The 21,203-nt window shown below is 46.4% G+C and overlaps 1 protein-coding gene across 1 annotated transcript in view; it reads right to left on the reverse strand.

The window, feature by feature from the left end:
- Nucleotides 1–21,203, reverse strand: part of PIR121 (transcription activator) — a 104,722-nt gene that overhangs the window by 71,703 nt on the left and 11,816 nt on the right. The window contains exons 7-14 of the mRNA XM_086778429.1: nt 16,137–16,229; nt 14,416–14,485; nt 13,829–13,893; nt 13,521–13,716; nt 13,273–13,424; nt 12,921–13,014; nt 1,155–1,367; nt 780–991 (exon numbers count right to left, since the gene is read on the reverse strand). Coding sequence (XP_086634555.1) covers nt 780–991; nt 1,155–1,367; nt 12,921–13,014; nt 13,273–13,424; nt 13,521–13,716; nt 13,829–13,893; nt 14,416–14,485; nt 16,137–16,229 — 1,095 coding nt within the window. The remainder of the gene's footprint in view (nt 1–779; nt 992–1,154; nt 1,368–12,920; nt 13,015–13,272; nt 13,425–13,520; nt 13,717–13,828; nt 13,894–14,415; nt 14,486–16,136; nt 16,230–21,203) is intronic.

Genomic DNA, 21,203 nt, shown 5'->3' on the forward strand with positions numbered 1-21,203 from the left:
CATGGCAGCCTCAAATGGGGTTGATGGGTCATGGAGCAGCTGCCATGCAGTCCTCCAAAAAGGGAGACGCCAAAGGGAATAAGCACAGTTGTATGCGAACGGACCAGAAAGCAAGGGCGAGGGATCAAAAAACCAGCAGACAGGTGAAAAGAAAGGGGGGGACGACGGAGAAGAGGAGAGGGTGGGAGGGCAGCTCACAGGAGGGGCACGGCCAACTGGAAGGGGGAGGGGTAAGAAAGGCAATGGAAGGGCTGGAGAGTGGCAGCGGCAGATGTCGAGGTGTCGGGAGTCGGGAGGGAGGCGAAGAAAGCGAGGGAACGAGGAGAAAAAACAAGACGGAGAGGTGGAGAAAAGCGAGGGAGGGCGGATGAAGGGGATTTCTGTGCCCTCAGATGGGCTGGACAGAAGAGACAGGCAGAGGTGGGCAGAGATGCAGGAGAGGAAGAGAAGACTGGAAAGCACCAGAGGGAGGAAGCAGGGCGCAAGGGAGACACATACAGGGAGAGAGTGGTAGGACAAATACGAGAGGGCTGGCACACACAGGCGGAAGGCCAGTCATGCAAGGCTAACTGGGATTTACTTTATTTTATTTTAAAAAATACTTATTTATTTATTTTTATTTTATTTTTTATTTTTATTTTTTTTGGGGGGGGGGGTGTGCAGGGGCTCCAGCATTTCCATTGTCTCAGAATGTCTTAGGATCACGCCAAGAAATCAAGCAAAGAATTTTAGTGGCTTCCACAATGGCCATAAACAAAAAAAGCTTGGAAAAGACATACCGTACAAGATCTTTCTTCTTTTTGAAGGACGAACGTTGGATAGCTGACAACCTATTCTGAACAAACTCTTGAACCTGAGAGTGAATCGACTCCCATACACTATCTGCCACCGATGTGTCCACTCTCTCCATCATGCTTCCAATGCCTTTTATGTAGCTTGTGAGCTCTACCATTGCCTTGCGTTCCTCCTGAACGTAGTTACATCGAACAACCTACAGGAAAAGGAAAATGCTGAGAAATGCTCCAAAACTTATGAGCCTGTCTGTACAGAACATCAACAGCAAGCAGGTAGCCTAGAGTGGGACCGACAAAAAAAGGACTACATCAGCATACCAGACGTCGTACACTTTTGTGCCAGAAGTTTAAAGCTCAGACCTTCTCATAATCTGAGACTGTCGTTGATTGATCCTCATCGATGGGGGAAGCTTCTTTGCAGGGTCTCGAGAACTTCCAAGCACATTGCTCCCAGACACGACCTGTCCATCTATTCAGAAGTTGGAACCCTTCAACAATCATATCGTACATATTATCCTTGATCTCCTTGCTGACCACATCATCAACAACAGTTGTAAGCTTTAACAGCTGGAGCTGCAAAAATCACAGTAAAAACTGTTTGAGATGGATTGTACAAAGCCCCTTACAGTCACAAAGCACGTTAATATCAACATGACACAAAAGTGCCCATTTCATTCCATAAACAAGATGTTTTGAAAACAAGGCAGCATCCGCTTGTATGCAGTACTATTATGCAGCCAATATTTTGAAATGCCGTTGTAAAGAAAGACGCAGAGACAGACAAAGGTACAGGAGTTCTTTGCAGCTCCAAATGTGCTACTGTGAAATCCAGCAATCCTGATACGAACCACCGAGCTGGGCACCCTTAGGCTTCTTTGAGTTTTGTCACTCAAAAACATTTCAAGACATGAAAGCAATAGAAGGCAGCTGACTTCAGCAATTTGTTTGAGAAATGATTCACCAATCTTTGATGACAAAGTGCTCTAAAATGTTGCCTTGTTAAACCCAGGGTCTGTGCATCAAACTAAAAGTTTCATGTTCAGGAAACTTCAAAAACCAAAGATCCATGCCGACTCAATTCGGCATGTCATTCTCACATAGCCCAACTATACTCCGACATAAAGCATGTCTCATCCTACATTGCCCTTTTTAACTGATAAACTCCTTGAATACATTTAATATAGCTTGTTTACCGACCAAAACCGTAACATTCCCAGACACCTTGAGAAAGACAAACTCAGATTTCACTTTTAGCATGGTGCATAATACATCAACATATATACCAACAGAAACTTTAGGGTGTTTCCCAGACTTAACAAAAACCAAAGTGCAACATTGACTCCATGAGAATCCACTCACAAAGCTTCAAAGAATGATTTTCCTTGTTGATGAACGTTGCCATACCTTCATAAACCTTAAAGGTTACTTTGTTCCCCAAGGCATTTGTCTACTGTGGTACTCAACCCACAAGACTATATAACTATCAACTCCATTATGCATAGTATAGACTGACATCCCCACTAACGTCATCATTGCCCAATAGTGGGTGTAGAACACTGTATCAAGATATGCTCTCACACACGCACTCCACACACACACAAACATACATAAGAGCATATATTCACACAAAGCCCTTCGTACTGAGTTTCTGTCAAATCTCCGGAGATGCAAGGCAGACTCATCCATAATGAAGCCTAGCACTAAAGGAAGTAGCAAATAGAAAGAATCAGTACAGCAAATAAGTAGTTGATAGGGCAAATGCACCGCTAAAGATAGAAAGAATAAGCACAATATCAACTGGCCGCAACTCGGACGAAAATTTCACAATGTGAAATATGCATGTCCGCTAATACGATTGAGATATACCTAGATGAATCCAGGAACATGCCCAAATTCACCTTTTAGGAACGTGCATGTTATATACTCATGGCAGTCAACCCACAAGACTATATAACTATCAACTCCATTATGCATAGTATAGACTAGATACTACGACATTCCCCCTAACGTCATCAATGCGCCCAATAGTGGGTGTAGAACTCTGTATCAAGATATGCTCTCACACACGCACTCCACACACACACACACACACATACATAAGAGTATATATTCACACAGCCCTTCGTACTGAGTTTTGTCAAATTTCCGAAGATGCAAGGCAGACTCAGCCATAATGAAGCCTAGCACTAAAGGAAGTAGCAAATAGAAAGAATTAGTACAGCAAATAAGTAGTTGATAGGACAAATGCACCGCTAAAGATAGAAAGAATAAGCACAATATCAACTGGCCGCGACTTGGACAAAAATTTCACAATGTGAAATATGCATGCCCGCTAATACGACTGAGATATACCTAGATGAATCCACGAACATGCCCAAATTCACCTTTTAGGAACGTGCATGTTATATACTCATGGTAGTCAATATCCACACCCATTATCCCCCAGCAGTAGACCATGAACACATCACGTCCCAAAAAAACCTCGAACAATGAACTTGGAACGCATCATAGCTTGATTAAGCACATCAATCCTGGTAGATGATATAAATAAAAGGCTGCATCTAAAATAAAATATCCCGAAATAAAATAATGGGTATCCCCATAGAGGTTACACTCTTCTTCCAAGGGGAAGAAGCTAAGGTCATCAAAATCCAACTTGCTTTCTGTGACCTGGCACCACAAAGCCCAAGAAACCACATCATACTCTGAAGGAAGCTTTGTGAGGATAAGTGCAACCAACTGAGCAGAGAACAAGGCAACACCCATTGCCAGTATAACTGGTCATGGATACCCTTGGCCTTCATTAAAAATGACTACATTGAACTACCAGCAAAAAATACTAGACTGTAAAGTTACCCTTGCAGAGTAATTACTCTCATCAAGGAATCTCGAGCATACATATCCTCCAACTTGAACCAAGCTTGATGTGCGCTGGTGAGATCTCCTTCGTAATGGTCCGCACAAGCACCGAGTGTGCCTTCAAATCACAATCCTCCCAGTCCTGTAATTCTACAAGAAATTCCTCCTCCACAACCTGGAACCAACGCCTTAGGTTTTGGGGACACTCTGGTTTCTTCTCACTACCCTGAGCAATCTCCCACAAACCCTTACGTATAAACCAAACCCGTAGATTCACCTTCCAATGAGCATGGTTGGTTCCATCCAACAGCCAACTTGTCCTCTTTGTTCATAAAGGGGGACCCATATCCACAGCAACAAAGTATGCCGCAAACCAAAAAAAAAACCCAACCACCCCCCCCCCCAAAAAAAAAAAAAAAACCCCGCAAATCTCAGCACTCTTAGACTTCTCTCGAGCACTTTCAAGGCACAAGGACCAATCGACCCCCTCTCAAAACTGAGAGAAAAAAGGGGCTGGACATCAGCAAAAAACAGTCCCCAAAACTCACCGGAAAACATCCACCAGAAGGGGAGGGAAGCTAGGGAAGAAGAGTAACCATTGAAGCCAATTGTCAGAATGCACCATATGCAAAAGAACCGCCCTCCACTGCTGTCTCTGCTGTAAAACAGCCCATGGTCCTCGCAAAGCTACTGCAAATGCTTACCCAGCAGGAGAAAATGCAAGGGGCAGGAGCACGGCAGGAAGAAAACGCTGAGAGGAAGGAGGGCGAGCAAGAGAAAATGCAGCCACCTGGTTTCTCTAGAAAACGCAGCTCTTCAATAATTAAAAAACGCAAGTGGAGAGGGAAGCAAAAAAATGCAGATGGGCGCCCGCACCGGATGCTTCGACTGCTGGCTCGACCCTTCCCACTTTTGTTACTGCTGGCAGCGCATGACACGCTGCAACTGGCAGCCCATGACTTGGCCCTTCACACTTTCATTACCGCTGGGAGTGCATGATGCAATTTGTCAAGCGTTGATCAATCGATCCCTTCTCAGATCCAGTGGAGGCAAATATCGCCTCGCCCCCGATTTTAGCTCTTTTCCTAGAGACCTGGTGCCCCCCTTCAGATTCTTTAGGTGTCTTCCAGTCAAGACAAGTAACTATGTCAAGGTGGTAGCCCACTCTCGACTCACACAGCATGATTTTGGGGTTTCTCTCCTCTCCTCCCACCGGAAGTGTCCCCCCAGTCCATTGGTGATCTTCGCCTCACGGTCACCATGGTTGAGTGGTCCTACTTGGAGATGCGCATTCACTCCCACATGGAGGGTCTCTGCGTCCAGATGGACTGCCACTACTCTCTGTCCAAACCTGCTCTGAAAACCTCACGAGCCCAAGGAGACTCGAGCTGAGGTGGAAACCTTGTTCCAAACATGCCTGTTCGTTGGCTTTGCCATAGCTGCTCAATGGCACCATTCCTAGTCAGGAGAGCGGAGGTGCTTTTTGTTTTCGGCCCCCGAGAGGCACTCCCTTCTCTGCCAATGTAGTCTCCCTCCAAGAATGGCCTGCTAAGGAGGGACACCCCCCCACAAACACCCCCCCCCCCCTCTTCTGCAGGCACCACAACTGCCAACCCCCTTTCCCCTCCTGCACATCAATCTTGATCTCCTGGGAGGGTTGTTCTGTCCTTTAACAAGGGTTGTGGTCTGCCTTGTGCATACACCCTTTTTGACCAATTGAAGGATCTTTTCTGGGAAGGGGGGGCGGGTGGGAGGGGAGGGGAAGTGATGACTTAGATAATGATGATTTTGTAAAGCTGTCCTTGTGAGAGACTAGTCAGATGAAAGTGTTAAAATTTTGTGCATCTCAGTGTGTGGGAACCGGCCCTTTCATTGGCTACCAAGTCTTTTTCTCATGTTTACTAGTCATGGGCTGATTTAATGCCAGTCGGCCAGCTTCATGGCCTCCTCTCATCACTTGTTATCCAACCCTTCCAAGCACATTGTAATGCCCATCTGCTGGTTGTCACCATTGTAAGTCTCTTGCTAATCAATCAAGTGATCTTGTCTGCAATCTTTGTCTCTTCTTGTCTTCCTCTCTCTATCTCTCTTCCTTTGTCTATGCTTCCGCCTGTGCATACGCCAACATGGTATCAGACATCTAGTCCAGATTCCAAGCCCTACAAGTTCTGCTGCAGGCTCTACAGGATTATGCTGAGATAAGATCTCATAAACGTTCTCTGTAGGAACCTTTATTTTGGGCTCTGGCGCCCACCACATTGGGCATGCCTATGGTAAGTACTAAGGACAACCGCCACCTGCCACTCCTCTTACTGGTAGGCTGCTGACATTCCTGCTGGGGGAGGATGCTAGCCGGCTGAGTGGGCCTCGAAGATGAGGCTGGGATGGGAGGCGGGCTGGGATGACGAGCTTGCTGGGCTGTCTAGCTGGCTGTCTAGGCTCTGGGGTGAACACCTGGAGTCATCATCTGCCCTTCACCTAAATGATGGCAAGAGCAAGAACGCCCTAGATGACCCATGACAGAAAATGAAGCACTTTGGCCTGGAAAACTCAATCTGCTAGAGGAAGGTAGACCTATCCAACTGCGGGATCATCAGGTGGCAGAGAAGGTCCTCCGGCGTGGCGATGAGAACTCGAAGGGTGGAGAGTCTTGCTGTCCTCACAACAGTCACCACCAGGAAGCCAATCATGCCCTCTAATGGGCCAAGGTCCGGAAAGAGTGCCCCCACCTAGCAAAGTAGACATGGGTATCCCGTACCACAACAGGGCTCCACGACATGATATCTCTACTAGGACGGCTTAGTCAAACTCGATCTACATGTACCAGTTTCCCATGAACTAAATATCCACCATATGCCCCTGCTTGCAGACTAGGGCGGCTTGCAGGAGGTCGCAGATCTGGACTCAGACAGGTCTGCTGCCAATGAGCTTGCTGACCAAGGTAGTGGCTTCTGGTGAAGCCACCGAACTGGAAAAGAGTGGGAGATCTGCTTCTGAAAAAAGATAGTTGAGGATGGCCTAAGTTGGAGTGGATGGGGCGGCTGCCACGGAACCATCCAAAAACAACTGCCGAAAGAAGAGTGCAATGCTGCCAGAGAGCAGCGAAGTCTCACGGGTGCACTGAGGCTAATTTGTTTTTTCTTTTTTGGTTTTATTCTTTCTTTTTTGGGGGGGAAAGGTGTTGGGTGTTTTGGAGCTTCCTGAGTATCTATATATGAACCACCTCTTAGTAGCTGATATTATCCATGTGTGTGGGTATGAGAGGTGCCTATGTTCTATGTTGTAGACCAAGATTATCTTATGCTCATGCCTATATCTTATGCTCATGCCTATATCATCAGCCTTGTACCTTCATTTCTATTATTGCTTGTGATTGCTTTTCTTATGTGTCATTGCCATTGAAAGTGTAACCCCCTCCAGTGCCTACCCTGACACAAGAGGGGGTTACACTTCAGCGCGCTGCGGACCTCCGAGCCAGACGGAGACCGAGAGCACCAGGATACCAGACTACATCAGACGGAGATCACAGAGATACGGGCTCGACATCAGCACCATATCTAGGAGCGGCTAGCTCACTTACACTCACACCCGGAGATCATGCTCCGAGGTATTTTTGCCTCGCCATCGCCTATGTATCACATATTACACCCCCATTATGGTACTGGTTGGAGCTAGACAGATCTGCATTGCATTCTTGTATACCCTACGCATATAGGTTGCATACTGAGCCTCTAGCAGTAGTGCTCCATCCATCACATCCCCCCACTGGCTCAATACTTTCATACTTTATTTCATGTTCATTTTGTCCTTTTTCTTCTGGACATCCAGAAGACATTGACAGTTGTACATTGATTTGTCTCATAGGTCGAGTTCGGCCTCTAGTAGACGTTAATACAGCTTTCTTTCTTTCTTTCTCTATGGGACATCGGCTATGGAGGATCCAGATTCACAGATACATATAGCAGTTTGAAACTGCAATGGAGCACTTTGGACACATCCTGGGAGGATGGAGGAGGTCATGGAGGGACGGGACATCATACTACTTACAGAGACACACCAGAGCCCAGAGACGGGGCTACCCAAAGTAGAGGGTTATCAGTGGGAGTCTACACACAGGGGGACCACACGGCAGAGTACATCGAGAGGATCTGGAGGTATAGCGGTACTCTTCAGGCAAGAGCTACATGAGCGCCTACGGGTGGTAGCACGTGACCAGGAGGCTAGATACATGTGGATCAGACTGCAGCTCTCGACAGACAGGGTGTTATACATTGCTCTATGCTACTTCTCTCCTAGAGGATCGAGATATGCCATGACAGCAAAGGAGGAGAGTAGAGAGGAGGAGGAGGACACAGGGACATTGGGAGAGTCACCATATGCAACCCTTTCAGATGAGATCATACACTACTCCAACCTGGGGGAAGTCCTCCTTATGAGGGACTTCAATGCAAGGAGGAACTTCAATGCACGGACCAAGAGCCGACAGTGCGACATTTATGATTTGGAGCACCCCCAGGTGATGCACACACTAGAGGTGGAGGACACGGGAGCTTGCAGGGTGTCAGAGGACATGGGGCCGGATAACACCAGATACGGTCATCACTTACTTGAGTTGGGAGCCCGACACCATCTCGTTATTTATAACGGGATGAGACAGTGGCAAGATTCAGGAGCACTCACATGCTTTCCACGGTCAAGGGGAGGTAGCATAGTGGACTACATCATGGGGTCCACGGAGACCACACAGGCAGTGACATCTTTCACCATCCCCCCCTGTCCTATCGGTGCGGATCACACGTACCTCTTGCTGTCACTGGCGAGCTCCACACCAGCACCCACACAGCCCACACAGGCATCACATACCACTTTCTACTTCACCCATGACCTTGCAGACATATATGAGCATCATGTATATGACGGGCTACTCCAAATGGATCCCCTGTCACCTCTAGACACACTCACCACTCAACTGTCGTCTCTACTACATACGGCCGCCACCCGCAACTTCCCCCATCATACACACATTGCACACACAGATAGATCTGGGAGCATGCCCAGAATCGGTGGTATGATGATGAGTGCAGAGAGCTATACAGACACCTCCGTGTCTAGAGAGCACTGGGGACCATTACACAGAGACAGGCGAGCCGACAGATAAGGACACTCACACGCAGTAAGACGCGTGCATATGAGGAGGCACAGTACTGGGATATATACCACCTACTCATGAACAGAGATACAGCCACTACATGGCGCAGGATGAGAGAGCCTCGCCCTCGTACCCCGATTGAGGATCCACACACATGGCACACATATGCAAAGAGCCTCTACCATATCCCTCAGCAACCGCCCATACCACAGCCACAGGAGCCCCGTCCTACCACCACCTCTACTTTCTTTACCGCCTCGATGGTAGAGAGAGCTATCCGTCGGTTACAGCATGGGAGATCGGCTGACCACACAAGTATACAGAGTGAGCATCTTCTTCATGCAGCTAACACACTAGCACCCTTTGTTGCTCACCTCTTTAATAGAGGCACTAGTGGAGGGCCTACCAACTGAGTGGACTATGCACACCATCGTGCCTCTCCACAAAGCGGGAGACATGCTAGACCCCAGCAACTACAGGACTATCATGATTGGTCATACATTGGCCAAACTTTATGGTGTAGTAGTGCTCGAGGCAGAGTTGAGCTCATATGCAGAGAAGGAGGGACTGCGAGCACCAGGGCAGGCTGGATTCGGATGAGCTTTCTCCACTATTGACCATATATTCACTCTGAGATGTCTGATTGATCAGGCTAAGGCATGGGAGAGGAGATTATACTACTGCTTTGTGGATTTTCGCAAAGCATTTGACACGGTGCCACGAGAGAGACTCTTCCAGCGCCTCCAGTCATCGGGGATCCCATCAGAGATGGTTTGGGACATCTATGCTTTATATGAGCAGGTCCTTGGGCACATACGTTGTCCCAGGGGGTTATCTGATGTTATTGCTAGCACCATAGGTGTGAAGCAAGGATGCCCACTCTCTCCTACACTATTTGGGTTATACATTGATGAGGTGGCTGACTTCATTGTTCACGGTGATGGGGATGAGGTAGACATCTCAGGTACCACAGTCCACATTATGCTATAGGCAGATGATATTATTTTGGTCTCTGAGTCGCAGATGGGACTACAGCATCATCTCCATGCACTCGATGACTTCTGCACACAGAGGGGGCTTACAGTGAACCTTGGGAAAACCAAGGTCATGATTTTCCACACCTCAGGACCGGTTCGACGACAGGCCATCTTCACACTAGCAGGAGGACAGGTAGAGGTGGTAGACTCATGTGTGTACTTGGGGATTACATTTGCGACTCCGCCAAGAAGATTTACTATGACACAGGCAACTAGGGATAGACTCACACGAGGGTATGCAACTCTGGCCATGCTAGAGAGACAATGTCACCAAGCACATTTCCAAGAGCCCCGCACGAAGGGGTGGTTGTTTGACACACTTACTTTGATGTATGCTGCAGCACTACGGGCACCTGGCTCGCCACCTCCACATGGTCTCACATAGAGAGGCCTCAGATTCTCATGCTCTCACGGATGATCCGCAGTAAACCCTCTGTCCCATATGACATTGCCCAAGCGGAGTTTGCTGCACTTCCTATGCTAGTAAAGGCCCTCTTCCAGATGATCTGCTTCATACAGAGGATCAGAGATATGCTATCAGATCGACTCTCACATAGAGCTTTCGAGGCGTCCAAGCAGCTCGCAGAGAGTGGAGATAGGAGATCATGGTACTCACAGATGATACAGCGGCTCACTCAACATGGTCTCAACATAGATCACCTACCACCTTTCCAGTATGATATACATGTACCACACATCCAGCTCTCTCACAATGAGAGGAACAGAGTCCTTCGGCAGGATTTATGGCAGCGATACACTCAAGAGACTTGGATTACACCCAGCCAGTCTTTACCGCCAAAGATGCTATACTACAGAGATTAGTTTATGCGTATCTCAGCACATGGATTCATTTAGCGACCCGGATATATGGATGTGTATATGCCTCACAGTGTCCGAGTGGCGATTGGCCAGCTCAGAGTGTCATCACACCAGCTTGAGATTGAGGCAAGTAGGGCAACACGGATCCCCAGAGCAGAGAGGATATGCAGACTATGCCAGAAGGAGGTTGAGAGTGAGGAGCATTCTGTATGCAGATGCAGAGCATAAAGTGACATTAGAGAGAGATACACCACCATCTTCAGTGGACATCCCTCACTCCACCACATCATGGAATCCGTAGACTAGCGCAGATTTGGCCAGGTCTTGCTAGAGACAGCGCCACAAAGAGGCACTACTACGAACTCATACCACAGGGAGAGGTGGGAGACAGCTCTAGCTCACTGATTTCTTCCAGAGATCTATCCCAATGCCTATCCGGACACAGGAGGGGGTTACACTTCAGCGCGCTGAGGACCTCTGAGCCAGACGAAGACCGAGAGCACTAGGCTACCAGACTCCCAGACTACATCAGAGGGAGATAACAAAGATACGGGCTCGACATCAGCACCATATCTAGGAGCAACTAGATCACTTACACTCACACGTGGAGATCATGCTCCAAGGGATTTTTGCCTCGCCATTGCCTATGTATCAAACCCCCATTATGGTACTGGTTGGAGCTAGTCAGATCTGCATTGCATTCTTGTATACCCTACGCATATAGGTTGCATTTTGAGCCTCTAGCAGTAGTGCTCCATCCATCACACCCCCCCCACTAGCTCAATACTTTCATAGTTTATTTCATGTTCATTTTGTCCTTTTTTTTTCCTGGACCTCTAGAGGACATTGACGGTTGTACATTGATTTGTCTAATAGGTTGAGTTCGGCCTCTAGTAGACGTTAATAAAGCTTTCTCTCTCTCTCTCTCTCTCTCTCTCTCTCTCTTTCTAGCTTTCTTCATTGTTCAACCATGGATTACAACATGGTATCAGACCCATGATCCATGAGCGCCTAAGGCACATAGCCTTTCATTCATTCAGCACTCTAGGTTTAATTTTAAGATTATGTTTTTCCAGTTTACTACATTAGTTTAATCAAGTCTTTATCTCTAATCTTTCAATCCCTTGCTCCCTCTCAACTTCACCATTGAGGTAGCAGCAAAGAGGAAACTGTAGCTCGCAGGGTGGAGAAAGAGAAGGGTTCTCCATTGCCACATCAAAGAGCTTGTCACCGCTTTTGCAAAGGCGGCCATTACTGAGGATTCGTCCTCTTCTTGCAAGCAGCTGAGCACAGAGCTGTGACGGGAAGTGCAGAGTAGCAGTGTGATCTCCTTGTTTTAAACGCGAGCTCCTTAGTGCAGAGAAGGCGGCTGAGTGATTTCCACAAGTAGCGGTGCGGCTTAAGGCAAAACATTGCAAGTGAAGAAGCCGCGCACTCAGCAAAGAAAAAGAAGGCAATTCCGTCATCTATTCGCAGCGGGGCTGACAACTGGGTGGGAACCGAGCGAGACATTGAATCAGGGCAAAGAAGACGTTGAATCAGCTATAGAGGTGGGACTGTGCAGAAGAGAAGAAACAGCAAGCTGGACACGGCATCTTCTCCAGCCGGCTGGAGACTCGCGAGCAGAGCAGAGAGCAGGCGGTTGCAGATGTAAGCAGAGCAACGCGGCTGAGCAAAGGGAGGCAGCCCGACTAACCAGTAGCCAGGTCGTCTTCGTCATCGAGCAGCAAGCTTCCATTGCGACGCACAGACCTTCTCCACCACGCAAAAAGATAACGCTGTGAAAAGACAAGTGTTATCTTTTGTGTAGCCCTAAGGGTTTTGACCTTTAATCACAGTTCTACCCCGACACTAAAAATTTAACCCTTAAAGATGGCTCAATTCCTGCACAAAAGATTCAAACCTTTTTTGAGATTTCACGTGATTGCAAACATGGGCATTTCAATCACACGCTTTAGGACTCTCCCGTCAATTAAGGTGTGGCCGTCAATTCAAAGCTCTCACTTGAATGCTTCATCTAATTTCCCAAATTTTGAGACTGCAACAATTTTGGGCAACATTTGTAATTTCTCGAGATTTCATAGAATTTCTGAAGTCGGCATAAATTTTGGGGGAGTCAAACGGTGGTTTGCTGTTAGCAGGAGCTCCTATTAACCACAACACTATTCCAGATTTGCCCATGTCATTTGCATATTTATTTGACTCACCAAAAGAGAAACATGAGCTTTATGATTCAATAGTGCACCATCATTTGGCCAATACCTGGTTCATGGCAGCTGCAAATCGCAGAACAAACTCATCATGCTCCAGCCTGATAGCAGCAATTTGATTAACAATACAGTAGTGTCTCTGATAAGTGTAGCACGTTAAGTTTTCAAGCGGGGAAGACAGGCTTACTCTAACCATCACATGCAAATGGAAAACAAAAAGGTAATAACTATTTTGTGCATCTTTGATTGATCATATAATCACACATATCTGCAGCAATGTTGCTTGAATGCAGAAGAGTTTTGTGTGCAAGCTGGTATACTTGTGATGCAAATGTATGGCCAAAGTGAGTTTGCATGCCAAGAGGTCTAAAAAGATTGTAAATAATTTGGTGTTTAATGGATATTCTGCTGCTTCTCGTGGGGCTAACTCATGAGGAGATGGAAGGGACACGAGGCGACTTTGTGCTGAAAACTTTTGAAAGTATGCCGAGAGCTCCTTTAACATACTAGCCGGAGCGAGATGAAGATCGGGAAAGGCCGGGACAACAGGATCCTTCTGAAATATTCATTCAAGAATCAGCTTATATGTGTGTGCATTAAGTGCAATCTGCAAAGGTCTGCCCTAGAAACAGAATGCCATCAAACACATCACCTTAAAGATGTTGATGAGGCGCGCAACCTTGACCTTCTTAAATATAGCATCACCATCTTTTTCTGTTGACATGGCAAGAACTACAAGAACAGGTAACACCCTCAAAAGTGCATGCCGCTCTGAGTACAGCAATATAGAATCTGACTCCAGTGACTCCACACAAAAAAGGATGAGGACCTGAAGTATGTCTTCCACACTATCACGATCAAATTTGTAGATCAAGGAAATAAAAAATGGTGGAGCTCATCTGACACAGACTTTTCAACCATGTGCCTGTATATGTGTGAAAACCAAAAATGCTTGGATACTTGTTGACTCGAAATAGCTCCACCTGTATATTCGATAGAATAGCCCACCTTGTGCTCAAAAATATCTGACAAGTTGTAAGTCACACTGAGTTAATGAAATCGGGAAAAAATAATTGATCAAGAAAGGAACCAAAAACTCAGGCCCGCCGTGCTTCACTGGGGGGAGTTCTGGACTTGTTTGGCAGTAGTCCACCGGTGTGGCTTTTCCTTCCCCTTCCCCTGATGTAGCTTTCTCCGAGAGCGACCAGCCAGAAAGGGATCTTCCACCCCCCCCCCCCCCCCTCTCCCGCTCCTCCCCTCCCCTCTTTCCCTCCTTCCCTTTTGTTTCTTTCAGTTTATCTGACCTTAAATGAGGCATTTCTTGTAGCTTTTTTCCTCTTTTGAGGGTTGTAGTCTGCACTGAGCAGACTATCTTTTTTGACTAATACAAGAATTTATTCTTTTGGGGTGGGAGGGGAGGAACAAAGCAAGGACAAAACGCGTTACAACAATTCAGGTGGCAAACGAGGAACAAAACACTTGTCTGCAGACAATACGGGAATGATTCAAAAAGATACAATGATGTTAAAGTAAGGGGATAGAAAAACCTGCAAATCGTCCAATTCTTCCCTCAGGGAGTCTGTATCCTGCCATTGAGTGCTGACCTGAGTGAAGGTTCTACATCAAGCAATACAAGGTTAGATTTGCAAGCAAGGACTGAACACCAAGAATAGACAAAGCTGGCAATGCTCTTTGTCAAAACAATATAAAAAACTATAGTCCCCCAAAATTAAGGTTCCTGTTCCTGAAGTCAAAATTCTCATTTCTGACCCCAACCTTACTGAGAAACATCTCCTATGTCCAAGTCTAGACAGCTTTCTTTCACAACAAATGCCTTGACGATGTTGGTCTCTACCTGCATGCATGCCCTGCATGTCATCAGCATGGACACATTGCTCTTGATTGTCCCATGATGATTTTTATGAGGAAGCCCAGCACACAACCTCTAGAGGCTCCAGTATCCCAGGTAGACCTAGTTTTCCCTGAGATTGCACACACTGAGCAAGATGTTCAAGCAAGGTAGGTGTCTCAATCAATATGCATATGTTCAAGAACCAAAGCTAGATGAAAAGAATTGCAACAAGTCTCTAACTGCATTTAATTGTCTGGAGCTATTGGATAAAACACTTAGCATCTCCTTCTTTCTCTGATTATTGCGCATGGCTTCATGATTCCTACCTAAACCCAATGAATCATGGTTTGAGAGGGCAAATGATAAATTGGATTCCTTAATGTTTATGCACCCAAACTGTATCCTAGCACTTATGCTAAAGGCGGAAATACTTGAACTCCAAAACAATAATCGGGCAGTCAACCACATCCCAAGATGCCACCAAAGCGGGGAGCCTTCCTGACACCTTGCTAGGCATTCCGATTGGCTGCTCAAGCTAGGCCCTTAACTACATGTGTCCCAATACAAGGCTTTTACAGGCAGTGGCCCTTCTGTGTGTCATTTGCGAGTATGATGACAAAGTAACATGCAATGATGGAGCACAACAATAACTTTCCATTTTAGCTGTTTTCATGACATGGTTTTTCTTAGAGTTTTCTCCACAATTTCACAAGTTGCAAATATATATATAGATAGATATATAGAAAGAGGTCTGCGTGCCTATGATAAAACAACATTCTTATCAAGGCCTGGGATGGTGGATCGGTCATGGAGGGGTAATGATTGCCCAATCATGCTCTAGAGAGAAGTAGCATAGCTCTCAGAATGACCCTGACATTTAGAACATTGATCTGTCTGATTTTATATTAACTTGGCCCCAAATATATAAATATACCTAGATGAATCCAGGAACATGCCCAAATTCACCTTTTAGGAACGTGCATGTTATATACTCATGGTAGTCAACCCACAAGACTATATAACTATCAACTCCATTATGCATAGTATGGACTAGATACTACGACATCCCCACTAACGTCATCAGTGCCCAATAGTGAGTGTAGAACTCTGTATCAAGATATGCCCCAAATATGGCCAAAAAGATGGATACAATGCTGGCAACATTGAAAGCATGTAAAATGGATGCATAGGGAATTTTCTTGGCACGCTTGCCTCTGATTTTGATTTTAGAGAAATATATACCTATGAAAATATGTCTGAAGTAGAGAACAGCACCTCAGGCCACCTAGCAGCTTAAACTTAGTCTCTAGTATGTAAATTGCCTCTCAAATTGTAGAGTTTGTTGTTACCTTTCACTTTTGTACAGCACGACAGATTTGATGACAACAGAAGGACAGAACCTTTGGTAAGACAAACCTTTTATACCAGGAAAAGTCATTAGGGATACTAGCTTTTGCATTTTTTAGATGATCCAGCTGCAGCAGCACGTCCAGCAGCTTGAGCATAGACCTGAAATGTCCAAAGCATGAATTCACTACTTCTTTTAACATGCCATGTTTCCAACTAATGGAAAAAACACTTTAACTTAGATTTGAACTTAGATTTGATGAACCATCAAGAACGGATGACAAAGAGCACTAGTATATAGTAAAACTTGAAATTTTGTCTTCACTTGTGGTAAGGCACTACCACATATGTATAATCCTACAAATCTTGCTGTTTCTTATGGTCTTCAAGGCATAGTCACAGGGGATGCCCATCCCGGGCCTTCGGGACAGGGGAAAGTCATCCCGGCCTCCCTTTCACGCGGGGATGCGTCCCTCTGCAGGGGAGACGTCCCATGTGCCGTCCCTCACCAAGGGATGGCCGGCCCCTATCAGGGCCCAGGGGACGTCTTAAATTTGTGGGACGGGGAAAAAAAAACACGATTTTTTCTTTTTGGAAGGCTTTGCCTCTTAGGTTTTAAGTTTTAATGTTTTAAAAAAAGCCTGTCTAAAGGCTGGTTTACTGAGCGATCTCTACTCTCCTCCATCTCTGTTATGCACACTTGCTCTCCTCCATCTCTGCTTTGCAATGTGCACACTGCACAAGTTCTTGAGGCTTGAGCGCGCCAAAGCTCCATCTAAGCTGCCATCAGCCTTCAATGGCCTCTTCCTCGCGAGCACCAGCAACCCGTGTCTCGACGTTCCCCATCCCCAAACCCTTCCCCGTCCCCGACCCCATGTGACTATGCTTCAAGGACCATCTTGGAGGCTTCTTCATTCCTTTGAGGGTGACTCCACTTCAAGAACACTCCTCCGCTCTTGGGCTGATTGGAGCTGAATTTTGATGTGAACACACCATTATTGGCTAAACAGCACCCTGTGAACAAGGGCTTACCAGGGACACTTTTTCCCTCTACACATTACAGAGGTTTTTTCTGTCAAAGTCATGCAGTAGTAGAATGCACACCACCCTAGGGCACTAAGCAACGTCGGTGGCTGGGCTCCCATCTCTTAGCCATTGCTCTCCCCCCCCCCCAAAAAAAACCCAGCCGAAGGAGATATCTATGACAAGGTGCCACCACACCCTATATATGGCTCTTCGACTTCCCATGCTCTTGCATATGGGATAATCCACCACAACTTCTAGTCATGCGATAACCCGAGAGTAGCTACGGGAATTGCCACCTCCAACACCCTCCTTCAATTCGAGCACCTCGATCAAATAGAGGTTAGGACCGCCCAGGACCACACAGGCCAAGCTCTAATACCATGTCAAAGTCACGCAGGAGCAACACGCACACCACCCTAGGGCACTGAGCAACGTTGGTGGTTGGGCTCCCATCTCCTAGCCGTTACTCCCCTCCCAAAAAAACCTGGCCGGAGGAGATGTGACATGAGAGAGCTTAAGACCGTCGTAAACACAACCTTAGTCTAACTAAACTGCACTTAATGATGTTTAAGAGAGAGACAAATATGTGTCAATGCAATGCAGCTATATTAGATGATGAATGCGGTTACAATGAGATCTGAATAGATCTATGAAGCTGAATATGCTGCCTATATGCTGAATATACAAATATGCTGAATGAACTGCTGTCCACTATCTTTCCCTTGTCTCCTGGGAAGGAAACGCTGAAGGGATGTGAGGATTACTGTTATTACTTAGTATTTCATCCACTATCTGTGTATTAAGATTGAAACTGAAAGTAGACTTGAACACAGATGTTTGATTGATTGAATGATTGAAATTGTGATACAATAGGCTCCTTATAGGAAGAAGGGAAATGATTGAATTGCTTCTGCATCCAAAGCCCTAGCTGCTAGATCCCATGTCATGGCATTATTGTTGACCATAACAATCTTGCATATACCAAACTGAATATTAACTGCATCTGCAACTTGTCTCATCTTTACCAAAAGCATGAGAATCATATCTGTAACTTGAGTAGAACTTTTGTTAACATCATTGGTAACTTCGAGCTTTGTCCAAGAAAAGACTGAATCTTTATCTGCTTCCGGCTGAGAGGCGGCAACCACCTGTTGGATGTCTGAAAGGGATTCCACTGATTTTTCTGGAACACAAAAGTCTTCAAGTGTTGTCGTAGGTTGAGAAGAAATATCTTCCATATGCTTTTCTTTGCTCAGAAAGTTGTTCTCGGGACAAGTTATGTCCAAAGATTCATTTGCACCACTGAAGGTCATTTTTTGAGAAGAAGCATCATTTGCCACGGCGTCGGGTATCTGATCAGAGGCAAAGACTCCGTTTTGCATGGGCGGTGATGAGGCTATTGCTTCTGCCTGGGTCACGGCAAGAAAAGGGGTTGTGGACATTGTATCTGTCACACATGTACCGGAATCTTCTGAATCTTGAGCTTTCTCAGCAGGTATTAAGGCTTCCAATGTAGAAGGGGGAGGTTGAGGTTTTTTGCGCCTCTTAGACCTCGCAAGGATCCTCTTGCACAACGTGAGAATGAGTAAGTCTTCAATACTGCCACCAAGAGCTTGCAAGGACTTGAATGTAGGGCATTGCTCGCGAGGGGAAACTTGTCCAACGTCGCGACGCTCACGACCGAGTACTTGACTAGGGTCGGACACACGTGCCACTAAGTAAGCCCATCTTGATATGGCTGATTTCTTTCCAAGATGTGATCCTTTGGAAGCTTCATGTTGCTGCTTTGGCTTTTGCTGATAGTGATTCAAAGATGGATCTTTCTCATAACTGTTGTAATGCTGAGAATGTTTGCGATGAGCATGCAGAGGCTCGAACGAAATTATTTCATGTCTGGTGGTCTCCACAGAACTGTGCTGAGGACAAGAAACCTGTTGTGGGTGTTGTACGCCGAGAAGTTGCTTGTTGGGAGCTTGAGGAGGCTTTGGCTCACCATGGATCAAGTGTGACGAAAAAGTAGCCAGAGAAGGCTTCAAGAGTAGTTGAAATGCCTTCATTTCATGCCCGAGAAGGAAAGTCGGTGAAGAAAATGAGGATTTGAGGCCGCTTTCAACACTTTATGCTTGCTGTAATTTCTGGACAGCAACAAAATTCTGCACTGCAGGGTTTGGTGGAAGCCTTACATGCCAAGACAAGAGGGGCGTACATGAAGAGGGCTGCATCCGGGGGGTTGGGGACGCCGGTTCACATTAGCGTGTACGCCCGTTGGTTTTTTTTTATTATTATTATTTTTTTTAAATGCGTTGGTTTCCTTGCGCTGGTCGCTGGCGGGTGTCCTTGCGCTGGTCGGCGGCAGCAAGTTTCCTTTCGCTGGCGGCCGTGGGGTGGTGCTGGCGCCCGACTGACTACGTGGCTGGTGGATGCCACGTGTATTAAAAAAAACTTAAGTGTATAAGCCTTAAATCATAAGGCGTGTTTTTTTTTTCTTTTTGTTGAAAAGTTGACGCTTCGCCGTTTCGCCGATTGTAGGGGTGCGACGCTACGAAGGCTGAATCGTAGCACGTAGCGCTTATGCGCTAACGACCAAGAGGTGTGCAGTCGCCGTGAGGATCAGTGAAAAGGTGCCATCGCTTGGGAAGAGGTGCGATGGCTGCGGTGAAGAGAAGAGGTGCGATGGCTGCGGTGAAGAGGCACCCTCACTGAGGGAGGAAGTGCACATGAAAAGGCACGACCCTTGCACACAAAGGGTTACCGGCAAGTCACCTCCACACACATACCGGGTATGCCACACACACACATCTGTGTAGTTGTCTTCTATATGTGAATTGAAAGAAGGTTTAGGTTACCTCATACTCGTAGATGTAGGTTCCATCTTTCTTCTGCTTCCATACAACGCCGGGTAGGGGAGTAGAGCAGAGAGGGTGAGAGGCTCACAACCGTAGGCCCGGGAAAAAATTTTGCTCTGATACCATTGTGAGGATTACTGTTATTACTTAGTATTTCATCCACTATCTGTGTATTAAGATTGAAACTGAAAGTAGACTTGAACACAGATGTTTGATTGATTGAATGATTGAAATTGTGATACAATAGGCTCCTTATAGGAGTTCAAGAGACACGAATGAAAAGACACATCCCATGACCAATAGTCATGACTCTAGGCGAAGGGACACATCCTTTGGACGAATAGCTGCAACCATTGGGTGAAGAGTTGCAACCCTAGAGCGAAGGGGTGTGACCAGTCGTCGAAGGATTGTGGCTCTTGATGAAGAGGCATGTCTCTAGAGTGAATAGTCGTGACCATCCAAGTGTAGGGGTCCTCTGTAATCATGTCACTTCAGTATCTGTAATCATAAGGAGACTGTATAATGAACTAAGTCACAATCGTGACAAGGGATGCTTTGGAACAGATGCTATGCTGACCTGATGATGAAACGCAGATGCCCTTCAACACGGGAAGGTGGATGCTCTATGCGTTCGCAGATCTGATGGGCTGAACTGAACTGAATGCTGATGCGTTTGCTGAATATGCTGCTCCCAAGGCTTCCTGGAGGAGAAACGCTGGAGAACACTGGACTGAATGCTCCTATCTGATATGCGATGATGTTCTCAGCCCTTCAAGAGTAGAAACGCTGAGGGATACTTGCTGAATGCTGAATGATGGACTTGAATTGCTGAATGGAGAGGCGCCTGTATATATATGTAGGACTGTTGCTGGTCGGCCAGCATAACTACTGTCGGCCAGATGAAATGTCCAAGACTGCTGGTCGGCTGCCCCATAAATGCCTGTAAAATGCCTGTAAAATTGCATAAATGCCTGTAAAATACCTGATAACTCTTGATGATGCTAATGATGCTAAAATGATGCCATGTCACTGTACACCTGAATGGTGTGCACGTGACATTCCCCGCTGCTAAACTGTTGCTAGGTGGTATACCTGGCAACCTTCGACTCCTCTGGTGATCCTTCTCCTCCGAACCACTGCCCCCTTCTGTCTTCTGCTGCTGGGACTGAGGTCGTCTGCAGGAGTGAAATCCTTTGAGCCAAGACTCTATGTACTGCGGGAACTGAATAGCAAATGCTGCTAAACTGCTTGGAAATACCTGAGT

Source organism: Cibotium barometz, chromosome 39 (genome assembly GCF_041138505.1).
Source record: "Cibotium barometz isolate CiBa-2024 chromosome 39, ASM4113850v1, whole genome shotgun sequence".
NCBI classification, from domain to species: domain Eukaryota; kingdom Viridiplantae; phylum Streptophyta; class Polypodiopsida; order Cyatheales; family Cibotiaceae; genus Cibotium; species Cibotium barometz.